At 35.4% G+C, this 17,233-nt stretch overlaps 1 protein-coding gene across 1 annotated transcript in view; it reads right to left on the bottom strand.

Annotated features, from left to right (window-relative positions):
- LOC150107355 (voltage-gated purine nucleotide uniporter SLC17A9-like) overlaps positions 1 to 17,233 on the bottom strand; it is a 235,909-nt gene that overhangs the window by 189,999 nt on the left and 28,677 nt on the right. The window contains exons 2-3 of the mRNA XM_090391830.1: positions 12,901 to 13,027; positions 2,907 to 3,126 (exon numbers count right to left, since the gene is read on the bottom strand). Of these exons, the coding sequence (XP_090247956.1) occupies positions 2,907 to 3,126; positions 12,901 to 13,027 (347 nt within the window). The remainder of the gene's footprint in view (positions 1 to 2,906; positions 3,127 to 12,900; positions 13,028 to 17,233) is intronic.

The raw sequence follows: 17,233 nt of genomic DNA, 5'->3' as shown, positions 1-17,233 counted from the left end.
TAGATATAAAATACTGGGCATGGTATTTATTAGTTACCCCCCCCCCCTTTTTTTTTCAAGTAGCAGGGTGCACTGTAAAATTATTGCAGTCAAAATTCCATATATTGCATACTAGTTTCCCTTGATTGTCCTTTACCTCCTCATTTTTTTTTTCTTTTGTACTTTCTTATTGCTATGGCTAACAGAATTTGTATGTTTATATTCATGTCAATCTGAATTTGATTCATACTTCTGTCAGCACAAAATTTAAAACAAAGATCAGTAATGTTCTTGAGTTAAAGTACGAAATTTTTTATTGAAATAATACAACACTAAATATGAAATTATAAGGTAATAAAAGAGTCTAGTTTATTCCTTAGCTATTTAAAGTTCAAAATACTTCAAAACTGCCAACTACTAATACTTGAAATTGTACAATGAAAGGGAGAAAAGTAAACTAAAGATCAATTAATGTGCTCTAAAAGTGAGCAATGATCCCAACAGACCTGTTAATGCTTGCTGAGAGAGATAAGTTCAAGATGCCAGAGTTAATGAACTGATTGCCAATACCTTCATCGGTATGCATTTCCTAGGAATAGAGGGAAGTCTTTTTTTTTCCCTAATTCACTAAAGAGAACCTTGCACTACCAGACTATTACTCTGATCCCTACATTTCTGCTAGAGTGAGCATCTAATATATATAACATTTACAATAATTAGTGATAAAAATAAAGAGCAGTAAACAGTAAAACTGTATTAGTTACTGCTATATGTATAACATAAACGAATCTGGCATAAAATGAAGGTAACACCACATCATTTAAAAAAAAAAAAAAATTTCTATGAAAATAACTAACCATGTGAGAAGCCCTTTAACAAAAAAAAATGCTTAAAAATGTAATAAGGATTGTGGATGAAAAATCAAAACTGTAACATTGAGTTGAGGCAGGATTAAGAAGGAAACAAAGAATATTTAGTCATCTGAATATTTATTCTTCTTTTCCAGTCTATTTTTTTACCCTTCAATGGCAGGAGTCCCACTCCAGAAAGCCTACAGTACATTTATTGTAATAATATGAATGGACTAAGGGAGTAGTTGTTAAGATCTTGGAGAAAGTAGTGAGGGACCGTATACAGCATTGGGCAGATGAGGGTAATGCTATCTGTGAGAATCAACATGGATTTGTGAAAGGACACTCTTGTTTTTAGCAATATGCTAGCCTTTTATAATAAAGTTACAAAAACATTAGATGAGGGAAAGCATATACTGCAATTTTCTTAGACTTGGCGAAGGCATTTGACAGGGTGCCACATGATAAGATGATATTTAAGTTGCAGCACATGGGTCTGGATGTCAGATTGGTCAACTGGATTCAGGATTGGCTGTCTGATAGGTATCAGAGAGTTGTGTATGGTGGAGCAGTTTCCAGGAGGCAGAGGGTTACAAGTGGGGTCCCACAGGGCTCAGTACTAGGACCTATATTGTTTAACCTTTATATCAATGACATAGCCAGTGGATTGCAGGGGGATATTCAGTTGTTTGCGGATGATGCGAAGCTGGGAAGGATTATTAGTAATAGTGCAGATGTGGTAGCCCCTGCAAGAGGATTTAAATAAGCTAGATAGATGGGCAAATGAATGGGGGTGTCAGTTTAATGCAGCAAAATGTAAGGTCTTGAGGTTTGGGAAACATCGATGGGATGCTGCATACTCTATGGAAGGAGTTATACCTGAGGAAGTAGGGGAGACAAGAGATCTGGGGTTGATGATTGATAGAAACCTGAAGTTTAGGGGACATATTGCAAAGGTGGTGAAGGTAGCACAGAGGATTGCTGCTATTATGAGAAGGACACTGACCTGCAGAGATAAGAGGGTTATCATTCCGTTGTATAAGTCTCTGATCAGACCACACTTGGACTATTGTTCTCAGATTTGGTCCCCATGATTTGAAGGGGATAAATTAACTGTGGAAAGGATACAAAGACGGATGACAAAGATGGTTTCAGGACTGTACAAGGATAGTTATGAGGATTGGCTGAGAGAATGTGGACTGCAGAGTTTGGTGGATAGAAGAAGGAGAGGTGATATGATCGAGACGTTTAAACTGTTGAGAGGTGGTTACAGGGTTGACACTGGGGAGTTCTTTCGCTTGGTTGAACAGCGGGAAGGAGTGATGACAAGAGGCCATCCCTGGAAGTTACGAAAGGAAACTGTGAGCAAGAGGGTAAGGAGTGGTTTCTTTGTGTGGAGGGTGGTTGAGCCGTGGAATGCATTGCCTGATGGAGTGGTGGGAGCGAGAACGGTCAGTGAGTTTAAAGAGTGGTATGATAGACTTTGTGTTTCTAAGGGGGGGGGACCTCCCCTCGATGAGTCTTGACAGACTTTATGTCTTAGGAAGGACCTCCCTCGATGAGTCTTTTGACTCCTTGGAGACCTGAATAATAATAATAATAATAATAAAATAACCCATAAACCCTATGGTACCTTTCAGGCTACTTCACATCAGGTCTTCAATAAACAGGAGCAGGATGGTGGTTTCACACCAATGAGTGAAAATCATCTACCTACTAAAATGTAGCACTATGAAAATTAATCTTCTTTCATGTACAGACACTTGCATAAATGTAAATGGGAAAAGATAGCAGAAAAACTGACAAAAGAATTGGAAGGTATTCTCTTATTTCCCACAGAAACAGTTTGTAAATCAAAATTTCATAACTACCAATCTCTAATATCAACAGATGTATTGATATTAGAGAGGGACTGCCATAGAATAAACATAATTTTTCTATTTTATTTCTAAAAATGCTTTTCATTTTCTAATCATGAGCTATAATTACAAAAAAAGCACCTCTAAATCTTAGTGGTTGATTACAATGTAAATTAGCATTAAAATTCAGGCATAACAGGAGGTACATATTTCTTACCCTGCAGGGCACCAGTGAGAACGCGACCTATGACTACTAGCCAAATTTTGTGTGATTTTGTTCCTAGTGCAGGAAGCATCTCTGGAGTTAAAAATGTCAATACTGACCACATTGTAGCAGAAATTAGTAACACACGTTCTCCACCAATTTGATCACTAAGGTGCCCACCAAGGACTTGAGTCAATGCATATCCCCAAAAGAAGCATGACAATACTGTACCCTAAAAATAAAGTAATTGGAATATTATGAAATAGACAAAATAAACTAGAAAATTTAATTAACAAGTCTTCATACTAGTACTTATTATGGAATACTTAGGCTGAGTATATCAATCAAAAACTACAAAGCATGGAGTAGATCAAATTTTTATTTTTATTACTAATGTTTCTATAATTTATGAAGTTATATCAAATGACTTTAAATTGCATCATCTGGGAAAAGGAAATATTGCACATCTTTCTCGTCCATTGTTTAACATCTTCTTAAAATAATGACACTAAATACAAAATAACGACAGTAAATACATTGTAAATTCCATAAAACCATGATTTATACAAAAAACAACACAATTAATATAAAATAATAAAATTACATTTCCAGGAATCTTGGTGTTTTGCAAATGTTATGCAGAATTCTACATAATGGTTTTTCCCAATACCATCCATCCACACACACACAAAAAAAAAACAAAGAATATTGATGAGTCTGTCAGCTCTATGGAGAGTATTATAATAATATTCAGTACCTTAAACCTGGTGATCATTCTTAAAGGCAAAAACTTTGCATCTAGATCAGTGCCACTCATTGATTGTATGTGACTATAATTTTATATATCTTAATCTGTAATGATGCTCAATTCATTATGGTGCAAGCAGCACTCATAATTCACATGCATCATCAGGAACGAAATTCCATATTGTGGAAATTAATTTTCAATGTTAATTGAACATCTTCAGTGAGGTTTTGTTTCTGATGATACACAATTCATCAGAAACAAAGCCTTTACAGTCAGTTTGTTTGGTACATTTATTTTTGATGGTCATCTCACAGACGGCATCTATCTATCTATGATTTCTGCAACACAAATTATCACTACTGTTAAATTATATACTTTGATCTACACAGCATCATATTCACTTTCAACATGGAGCTCTCACATTCTTCTCATGCTGTGAAAACACATTTGGATGATTTTTTTTCTGACTAGTGGATATATTTTGATTAGTTACAGTGGTTCAAAAACTTGACCACCCAAGTCTAGAAAAGCCAAATCTGAGCTCTCTGAATTACTGTCTCTAGGAATGGACAGTTGCCATATCACAAAAATGGGAAATATGATTACTAGTGGCTCACATTTTGGATATTGCATTCCATATAAATGCATCCTAATAAATTAATGCAAGCAATTCCCCCCCCCCACCTCCACACACACACACACACACACACACACACACACACACACACACACACACACACACACACACACACACACACACACACACACACACACAGCATATAAGGCTACATACTATATTGGTGGAGCTGTACTTCAGGAAGTGGATGAGATTCAGTATCTTGGAGTGATGGTAGATGGTGGATGGACGGAAGTTCCAAGGAAACATTGCAAGTGTCGCAAAGACTGCATATCATATTGCTGCTAAGTTAAAAGTACATTGGCATATGGGGATAACAAGGTGGTGGTGCCTCTACATAAGGCATTGGTCAGACCACATATAGACTATTGTGCTCAGATTTGGTTACCTGTGGAAACAATAGAGAGGGTCCAAAGACAAATGATCAAAGTGATATCAGGACTCTGGAGTGTTGGTTATGAAGAGTGTTTGAGGAAATGTTGATTCCAGAAGTTGGTGGATAGGAGGAAAAGGAGAAATATGATAGAGACCTTCGAGTTAGTTAAGGGATTCTATCATTAATACTGAAGGAATTATAAAAAGAGTAGATGTTAAGATGGGAAGAATGAGAGGCCATTCCTGGCCTGGAAGTTGTATAAAGATGTGGTGAAGAAGGGTGTGAGGAGTTGTTAGTAAGTGGAATGCATTGCCGGAGTGCATTGTGAACGCAGGTAGTGTAAAGACTTCAAAGTATATTATGATAGATATGTTGTTGGCTGAGTGGTCTTCCCATGGAGGTTAGCAAAATAATAATAATATATAGTGTAGGAGGAAATGGTAATATTTTTGAGAGCCTATTGTAAACATGAAATTGTAAACAAGATTTTCTGAAGCCACAGGTTCATGCTACTCCAAACTTTGCTTACAGATGTGATAAGCCAACTTGAATTTCTAGAGCTAAGCATTAATTCAAATCCTCAAACTATTTTAAAATACTAGAATGCGTGTGCATATCACTGTTTTGTGATCCCTGAAGATGACAATGTAACATTGCCGAAATATAGGAAATTATTAATTAAAGTATTTATACTATGATAAAGAGCCAAGAGGCTATTTTTCTGGCGAGATAAATTAAGCATATTATTTTACAGCCAGGTACAAAACTCGGAGATCGAAATCTAAGAGTTTCATGCCAAAGAACTACCGTATTATTTTAGTTTTTCAGCATGAAACTCTTAGATTTCGATATCTGAGTTTCGTACCCGGCTGTAAAAAAATAATACGGGATTTACTATCCCCCTTAACTTAAAGTATTTATAATAATAATATAGTTTACATTGCTGTTTCCTAAAAAATTAGAAGTATAATCAGTATTCCACACTCCTGATATCATTTTTAACACACTCCTTTGACTCTCTCCACTGTATCCAAAATCAACAACGGAAACCAGGAGACCAGACATGCGCACAATAGTCCAAGTGAGGACTTATCAAGGCCTTGTAAAGTGGCAAAATGACATCCGTATCTTTACATGTCAAAGTTCGTTTCAGCACTGCAATTATTTTTGAGTTATATTTGAAATTTTTGTTACACGGCCCTGAACTTCAACTTCAACTCTATTGGACATTTAGGCATTTAGCACATTGATAATCTCTCTCAAATGAATCACGGCAAAATCTCTATCAAACTGAAAGTTCTTAAAGTTCATTTCAAAAGGCATAGTCATTTACAAAATCTTAGTTCTTCACACTTCCTTCTATTACAAACTTAAGATACACTCTCTTCACACTGTTAGTCAATTCTCAAAAGGGGCTAGAACAAGTGAAAGTACTTATCTACTCTTTATCGGTTTCTTTCCGTCCTTCCTTCTTTGTTACGATTCTGGCTATCTCGATTCTTTCACCACGTGGGATACACATGCTCTCCTGAGCCGGGCACTATTTCTTCTGCTAAAGTTTTTTGTCAACGACCTTCTCACTGACGGCCTATGCTCGATCTTGCCGAAATCTGCTGTGGTGCCATGCCGGAACTTCTTGAAAGTCAGCTCTTAAAAATAAGAGTTGAACTGCGATGAACACTTGTAGCACATGGAGAGAAATGCAGGAACAAGAAAACGGGGGGGATTCAATTCCGTGTTGACGGTTTTTATACGCTCTCCAAGAGCACCACCTTTCCGAGTTTGAACTTCTCTTATCATCTCACCTATTGGTCTCCGACTGGGTGACATCACCGATCAACATACGGGACTTTCTATTTCCGAGAATGTATGCATCACGATATTTTCTCAAATGTGATACCCGCGGGTGCATTCGCTGCTCTTGTAGCGTTAGGACGATCTTTGCCCTATGTTGCTGAATAACTTGCATTCTTTCACTTGTAGAAAATCATAAATTATTTCTCTTATAACCGCCCCTTTTTGCTGACTTACATTCATGCTTGACATACAGATACATTAATTTTAATTCACATAATTCAAAGTTTAATATACAAGATGTTGTTTACAAAAAAAAAAACATAGTTATACTGTGCTAAAAGATAAGCATACATATTTATTTTATGTTTACTGTTAGATCTGGAATGGTGACGTCATGTAAAATGAGGCCACCTATTTTAGATCTAACAGTTGCAAAGTAGAGATTCACTATCAATCCATTTCTGAATGCGAGCCCAAATAAATTTTTCCAAAATCTTCACCACTACTCCTAAGATACTGATTGGTCGATAGTTGGTTACATCGATCTTTGCACCAACCTTGTGAACTTTCCACTCCTGCAGATTCTTCCGTGTTCTGAGATTAAAATTATATAGCCTTGTCAAAGAAATAGCCAGTTCAGCTGAACACTCTTTTAGCACCTGTGCAGATATCTCATCAGCCCCTATTGCTGAATTCTTATTCAGTTGTGCAACAGCTCTAATACCTCCTCTTCATACACCTGAATTTCTTCATCCAGTGAAGAGGTAACATTGAACTCAATTAATGCATTTTCTATATATAAGCAGTAAAATAGTGTATTATTACCATACTATTAAAATACTCTGGACCACAGATAATTACTGAAATTTCTTTTACTTGATTAGAAAGTAAATTATACTAAAGAAATTATATTCCTGTTTTAATTCTTACCCATAAGCAAGCAAAAGTTTGTTAGTGAAGGAACTTCATGACTAGACTACTTATATATGGAGGCTACTGACTTCATATCAACTGCCTCAATGCATAGCACAGTTCCTTTCAGATGAGTATATTGCTATGCATTATGGGAAAGGTCACTACCCAGACCAATTTTTGGGTAGTGACCTTTATTGAAATCACATCAGTGGAACTAGACCTGAGGAGATACTAAAAGCTAAATCAATGCATAAAAATTTTCCATATACAAGTGGCAAAATGGTGTCATTATTATTAAAACACACTCTGGATCAGAGGTAGTACCAGAAAGTTTGTTTTTTTTGCTTCCCTTCAGAGCACACTTCATTTTGGAGATGTATATTACTATGGGGTTGGATCTATAAAAAGTATTGGGGAGGAAGACCAATTTGAGCCACCCCTATCATAAAGTTTTGAAAATCTAACTGTTTAAATTTAATGCAGAGTACAAATGTTTGGTATTTCAGGCAAGGAAAAACGTGTATGAAATAATATAAAATTTTATTTTCTATTTGGCAAAAATGCCAAAGTATAAATATGCAAAAATCTCTTCAAATTTGCTAAGCATGATAAGCATTCCCACCTCATCTCAGACCATAAGTAATTTTTAATGACTTTCATTTCAAGTTACAGATGTTGTTGGCAGCATTCAGTAAATTCTTAGTGCAATGTAAAGACATATATACATGTGACATATGATTTTCATTTGTTTCATTTCCGCTGCACAGGGAAAGTGTCTCCCCCCCGAGATCCATCCCTGAATTGCCATGTATCATGGGACAGGTGACTATTCAAATCAGTTTTGACCTTTATTAACATTTTGCCTTAATAAAGGTCAAACCTTGATACTGTAAGCAAAATTAATGCAGAAGTCATTTCCATGTCTTTTTTCTCCTGTAGTCCTAAATGGACCGTTGGGTCATTCATGGCTGGTAGGTGATATTCTTTGTTAGCCTCCTCCAATCATCTCAGGCTCTTGTTCTTGATGTCAGTTGAGAAAGGGAAGAATTTGTCCATTTTTTGATGTTATCAGTCCATTTTAATCAAGGTATAACCCTAAGTCTTGGTCCTGGAACGATTCCTTCTAGTGCTTGCTTTGGAATGCCATTAGCCCTCTCTACATATCCGAACCATTTCATCTGTCTTCTTCTAATGACTGTCAGAATATTTTCCCTTCTTCTCCCGTCTACTGAATCAATCAGTTTTCAGACATTTTCATTGGTTTCGTGAGTGGTATAGGGAATTCTCAAAAGTCTTCTGTAAGTTTTCATTTCAAAAGACAGGAGTCTCCTCTCATCTTCCCTCGATAAAGTCCAGGCCTCACAACCATACAAGAGGATAGAATTCACCAAGGTGTCAATTAGTCTTAATCTGGTTGTGATTGCTATTCTGTTATCTCCCCACAATGGTTTTAACTTCTGTAGGGCCACGGTTGCCTTAGCAATTCGATATTTAATGTTGGTTTTTGAACGACCATCTTGACTCAACGTGCTTCCTAGATAAGTGAACTTGTTTACATTCTCCGTTTGTTTATTGCCAATTTGTATCTTTAAGAATTCGATGTCTGATTTTGAGGATATCATTGTTTTTGTTTTTTGTAGGTTTCCATGTATAAGCAGCAAAACGGTATATCACCATATTATTAAATATTCTAGATCAAAGATATTTGTAACAAGTTTTTTTTTTGGTTAGACAGTAAATTATACTAGCTAAAAAATTATATTCTTGTAATCCTTCACCTAAGCATAAGTAAACAGAAGTTTGCATGTAAAGTATCATCATGACCAGGGTATTTGTAGTCTTGAGCCAAAACATTATGATCTAGCAGCTTGATGAGTCTCCTTTGGGCTGAGATAACCACTTGCGACCATCTTGAAATAGACTCAATTAAGCCACAAAAGGGGTTCTGAAGTATTCTGGACAGAATAATGTCTCAGAGATCAGCAACTGAGTAAGCAGTAAAATGATGCATTCCAAACGATCCTACAAATGTTTGAAGGCATTCAAATCAATAGAATTAGGCAGCCAGGGAGCATAAAGAATGCTGGGATATGCTCTTCAAACCATCATCATCACGAATCATGGGCTCACCACCTGTTGGTGTACGATGCCTCCTTCACTATCTTCTTCTGCCTTTCTTTGTCCAGTGCACAGTGTCACAGTTTCTGTACATTCATTCCACACCAGTCCTTTATGTCGTCTATCCATTCTCTGTATGGTCTACCTCTTCTGTTTATACCATCCATAATACCAAACATAAATGTCTTTATCTTCCGGTCCTCACTAATTCTACAGATGTGTCCAAATAATTGAAGCTTCCATTTTATAATCTTCTGCGTTAGATTCTCTTTCGGTTGTATCTTCCAACAGAGCTCTTCATTTGTGATTTTCTCTACCCATTCTATTCTTAGAATCTTCCTGTAACAAGTTCTTTCAAATGCCAAAATTCTTTTACTTGATTCCTTATTTATTACCCACATTTCAGATCCATACAGTACACCACTGAAGATGCATGTTTCCAGTACTCTTAGTTCTGTTTGCAGGCTGATCACATTACTTTTTCCAGATGTTATCCATGGCCTTCGGATTTGTTCTTCCCTTCGTAATCTTGATCTTTATTTCTTTTTTACAGTCCAAATCATATGCCATTTTACTTCCCAAATATGTGAATTGTTTTACATTTTCTATATCAATTCCATCCACTTGTATCTTTTGTTTTATGTTCTTCTCATCAAATACCATTGTTCTTTGTTTTCTCCAAGTTCATAATCTCTTCTCTTCCTCATTTAACAGTTTCAATGTTTCTGTAGTTCTCTTTTGTCTTCTTCAATAACAATGTCATCTGCAATTCTCAGATTGTTAATTCTCATCCCATGCACTAATATTCGTTTTGCATCTTCCTTCATTTTATCCATTGCTCTTTCTAAATGTGAGATGAAAATGCTTGGTGATATTGGGTTCCCCCCCCCATCTTCAAGCCATACATGCATGCAAAATGCAAGCCTTGTGATAAGGGGTGTTATCTTGATGGACCAGTCCAGATCCAACAGGCCACATTATCACCATGTAGGAAAATACCTGTCTGAAACAATCCCTAGGAAAGAATTAGCAGTCAAGGGGTATTCAATGGAGATGAGAGGGACCAGTGATGTCCATGAGAACAAATAATCCTCATATACTACCTCCACTAGCCTGTTTCCCACCAATCATGCAGTCTGGTCAGCAAGAAACAGGCTAGGTGGTTCTTAAACATCAAATGTCGCAGGATGTGCAGGTCCAACAGGAAGTGTGCTATGCATGAAGGGATACCAAGACAACTGACTTCACATCAATTGCCTCAATATATACACGAAAGGTAGTATATGCTGGATACTGAGACAGTTGATATGAAATCAACAGGCTTCATATACCTTCATGCATAAAAAATTAAAATAAAGATATTGTTCTAGCACAGTTTACTTCCTATCTAAGTGAAACACTTTATCTCTTTAATAATATGGTAGTACAGCATTTTGCTTCTTGTATCTGGAAAATGACTTCTAGATTGCTTTAGCTTTCAGTATCTCCATCGCTGTAGCTCCCACTTTTTTGACCATTACCACAATAAAGGTCAAACCAGTCTTGGTGGTGATCCTCCTTATAATACATCGGAAAGGAAGCATACTGTGCATTATGGGATACTGAGCCAAACGATATAAAATTAACAGTGCCTTTATATACAAGAAGCCTAGACTACTTTGTAGAAAGAAAAATAACTGTTAAGTGTCTGAGACTAGCTATAATTTTCTTTAAAATTTGGATTCGTACTTAAAGGAATACATTTTCAAAAGTATATAAAGTTGGGGTGGGAGAAGTTAAACTATTTTGGCAATGGAGCAGTAACTTTTGTAATAACTATGCTAAAAAAAATAAAATTAAATGAGGTTTTAATTAAAGCATATTAATTTACATACCTGTGTAAATTTTTTTGAAGATAAAGATGGTAAAATAACTTGGCACACGACTTGATCAGAGCCAAAATGGAATACAATTAAAAGTGGTGAGCATATACTGACAACTGAGTGCAAAATTACATTCAGATAAACAAAAAACACGAAAAAAAACCATTGATGAAAAAATCAAAAAAAGATGTATTACACAAATTATGGATTTGAAAGAACTGAGAATAAAGAAAAGGAATAAAAGCCTGTTATATACACGTAAGCCAGTAGCACACATGATGGGTGCTGGCTGTTTCATTTAAAACATCATCAGATGTAAATAGCTGAAAGCATTTAGCATTCACTTTAGCACAAAAGTATATTTTCTAAGGAGTGGAAAAATGCAAAACAGCACCAAAGTACAAGCATGGTTCTAGAACAGAAGCTTCTAATTAAAGAGCAGTTTGTATATATCTTGCAGTTGTAATTAAGGCATTCTAGAAGTTGATTAAGAATAGAATACAAAGTTGGATTGATGGATACATGATTCTTTATGAAGGTCAACTAGATTTGTGAAGAGTTAGCCTTACTTTAGTAATCTATTTGCATTATGATAAGGTGAGAAATGTGTTGGATAAGGAAGACACATATACAATAATATTCTTAGCAGAAGCAAAGGCAATTGATGGTCTGCCACATGACAAACTGGCGTACAAGCTGGAGAAGATGGGGATGGATAATAGATTGGGTAGATGGACTGGAGATTCTCTTTGAACATTATCAGCAAATTGTGTATCTCAAAAAGGGAAAGTAACCAGTGGTATACCACAAGGTTCTGTTCTTGGGTACTGCAGTTTAACTGAGTGGGGTTGTATCCATCATAAATTTCAATGAAATATCAATGGTATTACAATTTTAATATACACTTCGTATCCATGGTAATTTTGATGTGTACATGTGATGACTGGATGGATGGTTAATGTTAATAAGTGCAAGATGTTTTACTTTGGAGTAAAGATATGTAAAACTGTATGCTTTACTGATGGAACTTTAGTTCAGAAGGAAGATGGACTGACAATGGTCATTAGGTTACAGGACACATTGCAATACAAGTGTTGCAAAAACCACACAGCTGCTATAATAAAATAAGAATAAGGAGGTGGTTGTAAAAAGCATTGGTCAGGCCACACATGCTACTGTGCTCATATGTGGTCAACTAGTTTCCATTGTGATGTGGAAAGAGATGGTCCAGAAATGAATGGCTAGTTATTCATTTCTGGACCATCTGCTAAGAATATCATTATATAATAGAGTCCAAAATCAGGACTCTAAAATGTTGGTTATGGGAATGTAAATTGCAGTGTTTCATGGATAGGTGGGAAAGATGTGATACAACAGAGATGTTAGTGAGGAGATTATAAAAATATACTGGTAGAATGTGTTGTGAACAAAGGGAATATGAAGGAGCTTAAGGTTTAATATGATAGAATACTACTTGTTAAGTGAGACCTCCCACAATACATCTACCAGCTCCACAGAGGTTTTATTGCTAATAATAATATTTAAAAACATACCGAGTCTGTCTTGCTCCATTCATATTCTTTTGCAACTGTAGACACAGTTATTGGCATAGTCATTCTTGCAGCATAGAGTACTACACAGCTGCTGAAGAGGACAGACATCCATAACCTTTTATCAGTTCTATAAAATTAAAAAATTGTTTCTCTGTAACAAAAAATAAACTGAAATATACACATAAAATTTAAATACATTTTTGAAAGGGAAGGAGAAACACCACATGAAATGTAGTGTTCCTACGTCCCTTGCAAATATTTCTTACATTACCATCACCAACTAAATAAAACTAAAATTTTTTCTAATGTTATATGCAAAAATGGAATACCACAGCAACAACAGGAAATGGATTATTACACATTCTTGTAGATTCTTATTATTCAAACCACATGAACAATAAAGGATCGTAACAGAATTACTTAAATATAAATTTAATTCAATATAATTAATTCAACTTTCTAAACAGTTATCATATCATTCTTTGAAAATTTATATGCGAAAATGGACACAGCAACAACAGGAAATGGATTATTACATATTCTTGTAGATTTTTATTATCCAAACCACATGAATGATAAAGGATCTGTAACAGAATTACTTAAATATAAATTTTTAGCATAAAGTCCATTGAACTGACAGGTGGTTCCAAATTTGAACATCTGATTAGACAGTATGAATAGTGAACTACGTAATATATGGCAAGTTCACCACATGCTGACTGAATAGAAAAGACTGTGGAAAAAAGGAAAGTACTACTATAGTGAATTGTTAATCTGAAATTAAACACAATTTGTTAATTAGTCAAATATGAATTATAATTAGACAAGAATGATAAATTAATTTTAAAATTTAAATATATATTTTTTTCATTATATATTTAAAAAAAAAAAAAAGGGAATGACAGGAGAAACAAATTACATATAACTGACTATTCAAGAATAATTCTAAATGATTCTGCAGCAGTCACAAAGAAACTTAATATTTATTTTATGAATGTATGTCTAAACACTGATTGGTTACAAAACACTGCTTGAGAGGCACGATTTACTTATGACATAACACAAGATGAGAAAAACTGTTTCTTGATTCATCTGGCAACTAATAAAATCTGAAGTAGGGACAACGTTTTTCCTCAATTGTGAGAAACTGATATGGGGAGGAAGGGGGAAATAATCCTGTTTTGACAATTTTCAATAAGTCAGAACTGAGAAAGGCCTGTTTGATGAGAGGGGAGGGTTTTTCTAGTACACACCATGTCTAAACAGTTATCATATCATTCTTTGAAAAATAAACAAGACATGCACACATGTGCAAGATGAACCTGGACCTACATGCCATAAGCTGTAAATGTCACTTGCATATACTGTATGTAAATGTTACTTGCATATAATGTATGATCACATTACCAATCTGTATGTTTCTACAAATCTCCTCTCTTACATCTATTACTGAAACTTTAAGACAACCACATACCCTCAGTCTAGCCTCATATGAGCAATTCCATAAGTCAGAATTCTTGGTTAACACCACTAAATCTCATTTGCTCTGAATCCAAATGACCATATATATATATATATATATATATATAGTTTTATGAAAAAAATTGAATGACTAGAACCGAGATTTAATTAAAAAGGTTTTAATATAAACACACTACTAGTTTCGGCCTGTAACAGCCTTCTTCAGGTGACATTATAAAAAAAAAAATACTAAACATTGAGGGTTAAAAGACTATGAACAACATAGACAGTCTTTATACATAATTAGCATGAAAACATTGTAGTTGTATTTGAAGCTGTTCTTTCATTTGTTGCATTGTTGGGAGAGTGCGTGCTTGCTGCATCACGTGAACGCCAGTACATGATTACAGCTGAATGACTATCTGGGAGGTTGTAGCTTAAGTTGTTATTTAGATTAACAGGATTGAAGATGATTTCTCTCGATTCCACAATTTTTCTCTCTATTTCGTCACTGCAACGGAAGATGTTTGTAGATTTTTCCCAGCAGACTTTGTGACTTTGGTTATCATCATTAGGATTAGCCGAGAAGAGGATATGACTTGATAATGCACTTGCTCGCTGTCTCTTGTAAGTAATGTCTCTCATGTGTTCTTCCATACGCATTTCGACAGATTTGTCTGTCTGCCCGAAATAAGGAATATCGCAGTCACATAATATTTTATATACGCCAGGGTATTTGAGTTGATGATGACAAGGTTTTGGGTGGCTAATACCTCAAAAGTTTTTCAGGGAAATCACCTTCCTTTATCAAGAACACTACAGAATTTGTTACATACATCAAGGATATTACAGTTGATGAAAATGACATCATGGCTAGCTTGGACATAACTTCTTTGTTCACTAATGTCCCAACAGATGAAGTCCTAACATTACTCAAGGACAAGATATCCAAAAAAATGTTAGCCTTGTTACACATTGCATCAGGTCCGGTTACTTCAAATTTCAAGATAATATATACAAACAAAATCATGGACTGGCTATGGGTAATCCTTTATCTCCAGTTCTTGCAAATATTTACTTAGAAGATTTTGAAACCAAGGCTATCTCTTCCTTTATTTTAACACCTAAAGTTTGGAAACGTTATGTGGATGATGTCTTCATTGTTTGGAGCCATGGACATGAATCCCTTATGGTTTTCCTCGAACATTTCAATAGCCGACATCAAAGTATTAAGTTTACTGCTGAGCTTGAAACGGATAATTCCTTGCCTTTTCTTGATGTCAAACTGACTCACTCTTCTGGTAAACTAAAAATATCGATATATAGAAAACCCACACATACCAACAGATATCTGCACAGTCAGTCCCATCATTTCCATCCTCATAAGCTTGGAATAATTTCCACCTTGGGACATAGAGCCCGTTCTCTTCTTGACGATCCAAATGAACTGCTTACAGAAATAAACCATCTGAAAACTTCTTTCGAAGTTAATGGATATTCCAAGAAAATCATTAACAAATTCCTTCTTAATCCTCCCAGACATCACTCAGAAGAAACAAATAGATTCAAAAGCAATATATCTATTCCTTACATAAGTACTGTTTCACATAAATTAGCAAAAGTTCTAAAAAAATACAATATCAGAACCTTGTTCACTCCACTTCCAAAGATCCGTTCCTTAATTAGCCACCCAAAACCTTGTCATCATCAACTCAAATACCCTGGCGTATATAAAATATTATGTGACTGCGATATTCCTTATTTCGGGCAGACAGACAAATCTGTCGAAATGCGTATGGAAGAACACATGAGAGACATTACTTACAAGAGACAGCGAGCAAGCATTATCAAGTCATATCCTCTTCTCGGCTAATCCTAATGATGATAACCAAAGTCACAAAGTCTGCTGGGAAAAATCTACAAACATCTTCCGCTGCAGTGACGAAATAGAGAGAAAAATTGTGGAATCGAGAGAAATCATCTTCAATCCTGTTCATCTAAATAACAACTTAAGCTACAACCTCCCAGATAGTCATTCAGCTGTAATCATGTACTGGCGTTCATGTGATGCAGCAAGCACGCACTCTCCCAACAATGCAACAAATGAAAGAACAGCTTCAAATACAACTACAACGTTTTCATGCTAATTATGTATAAAGACTGTCTATGTTGTTCATAGTCTTTTAACCCTCAATGTTTAGTGTTTTTTCTTTTATAATGTCACCTGAAGAAGGCTGTTACAGGCCGAAACTAGTAGTGTGTTTATATTAAAACCTTTTTAATTAAATCTCGGTTCTAGTCATTCAATTTTTTTCATAAAACTATGTATGTTAACCGAGTCAATGATCATTCTGTCATATATATATATATATATATATATGAACACATTAGTCCAGATGTGTTTTATCAAAGCCTTTAAAATGAGAGTGAATAAACTTTCTTATTGTTACAAGTTGGTGTTCCCTTCAACATTGTTATCTGATGTGATGACTTAACTGCCTTAGTAATGTGACCATAAACTTTAACACTCTGTCTATCATCACCTCATAGGCTCTTGCTTTATTGACTATTTGTAACAAATTAGCATTAATACAATACTCTGCCTGTAAAGTCCTCAGTCCAAATTGTACAACTTTGCACTTGGTAACGTTGAACTAACATTCATTATCATTTCCCATACAGCCAGTTTGCTTAGATCAGCCTACAAGGATTCTAAATCAGAAATTATCCTTTCCTAACTTTGCATCATTGGCAAATAATTGTATATTACTATCCTGACGAATACCAACATTAATATGTTAAAAAAATGGCCTAAAAGTACAGGACCATGTGGTACTCTACCAGTCACCCTCCTCTTAGACTCAACACACCT

This window comes from Typopeltis vanoorti, chromosome 4 (genome assembly GCF_054136105.1).
Source record: "Typopeltis vanoorti isolate ZY-2024b chromosome 4, IOZ_Tvanoo_1.0, whole genome shotgun sequence".
NCBI classification, from domain to species: Eukaryota; Metazoa; Arthropoda; class Arachnida; order Uropygi; family Thelyphonidae; genus Typopeltis; species Typopeltis vanoorti.
Note: the sequence above shows the minus strand (reverse complement) of the source record. Positions and strands in the feature narration are given on the sequence as shown.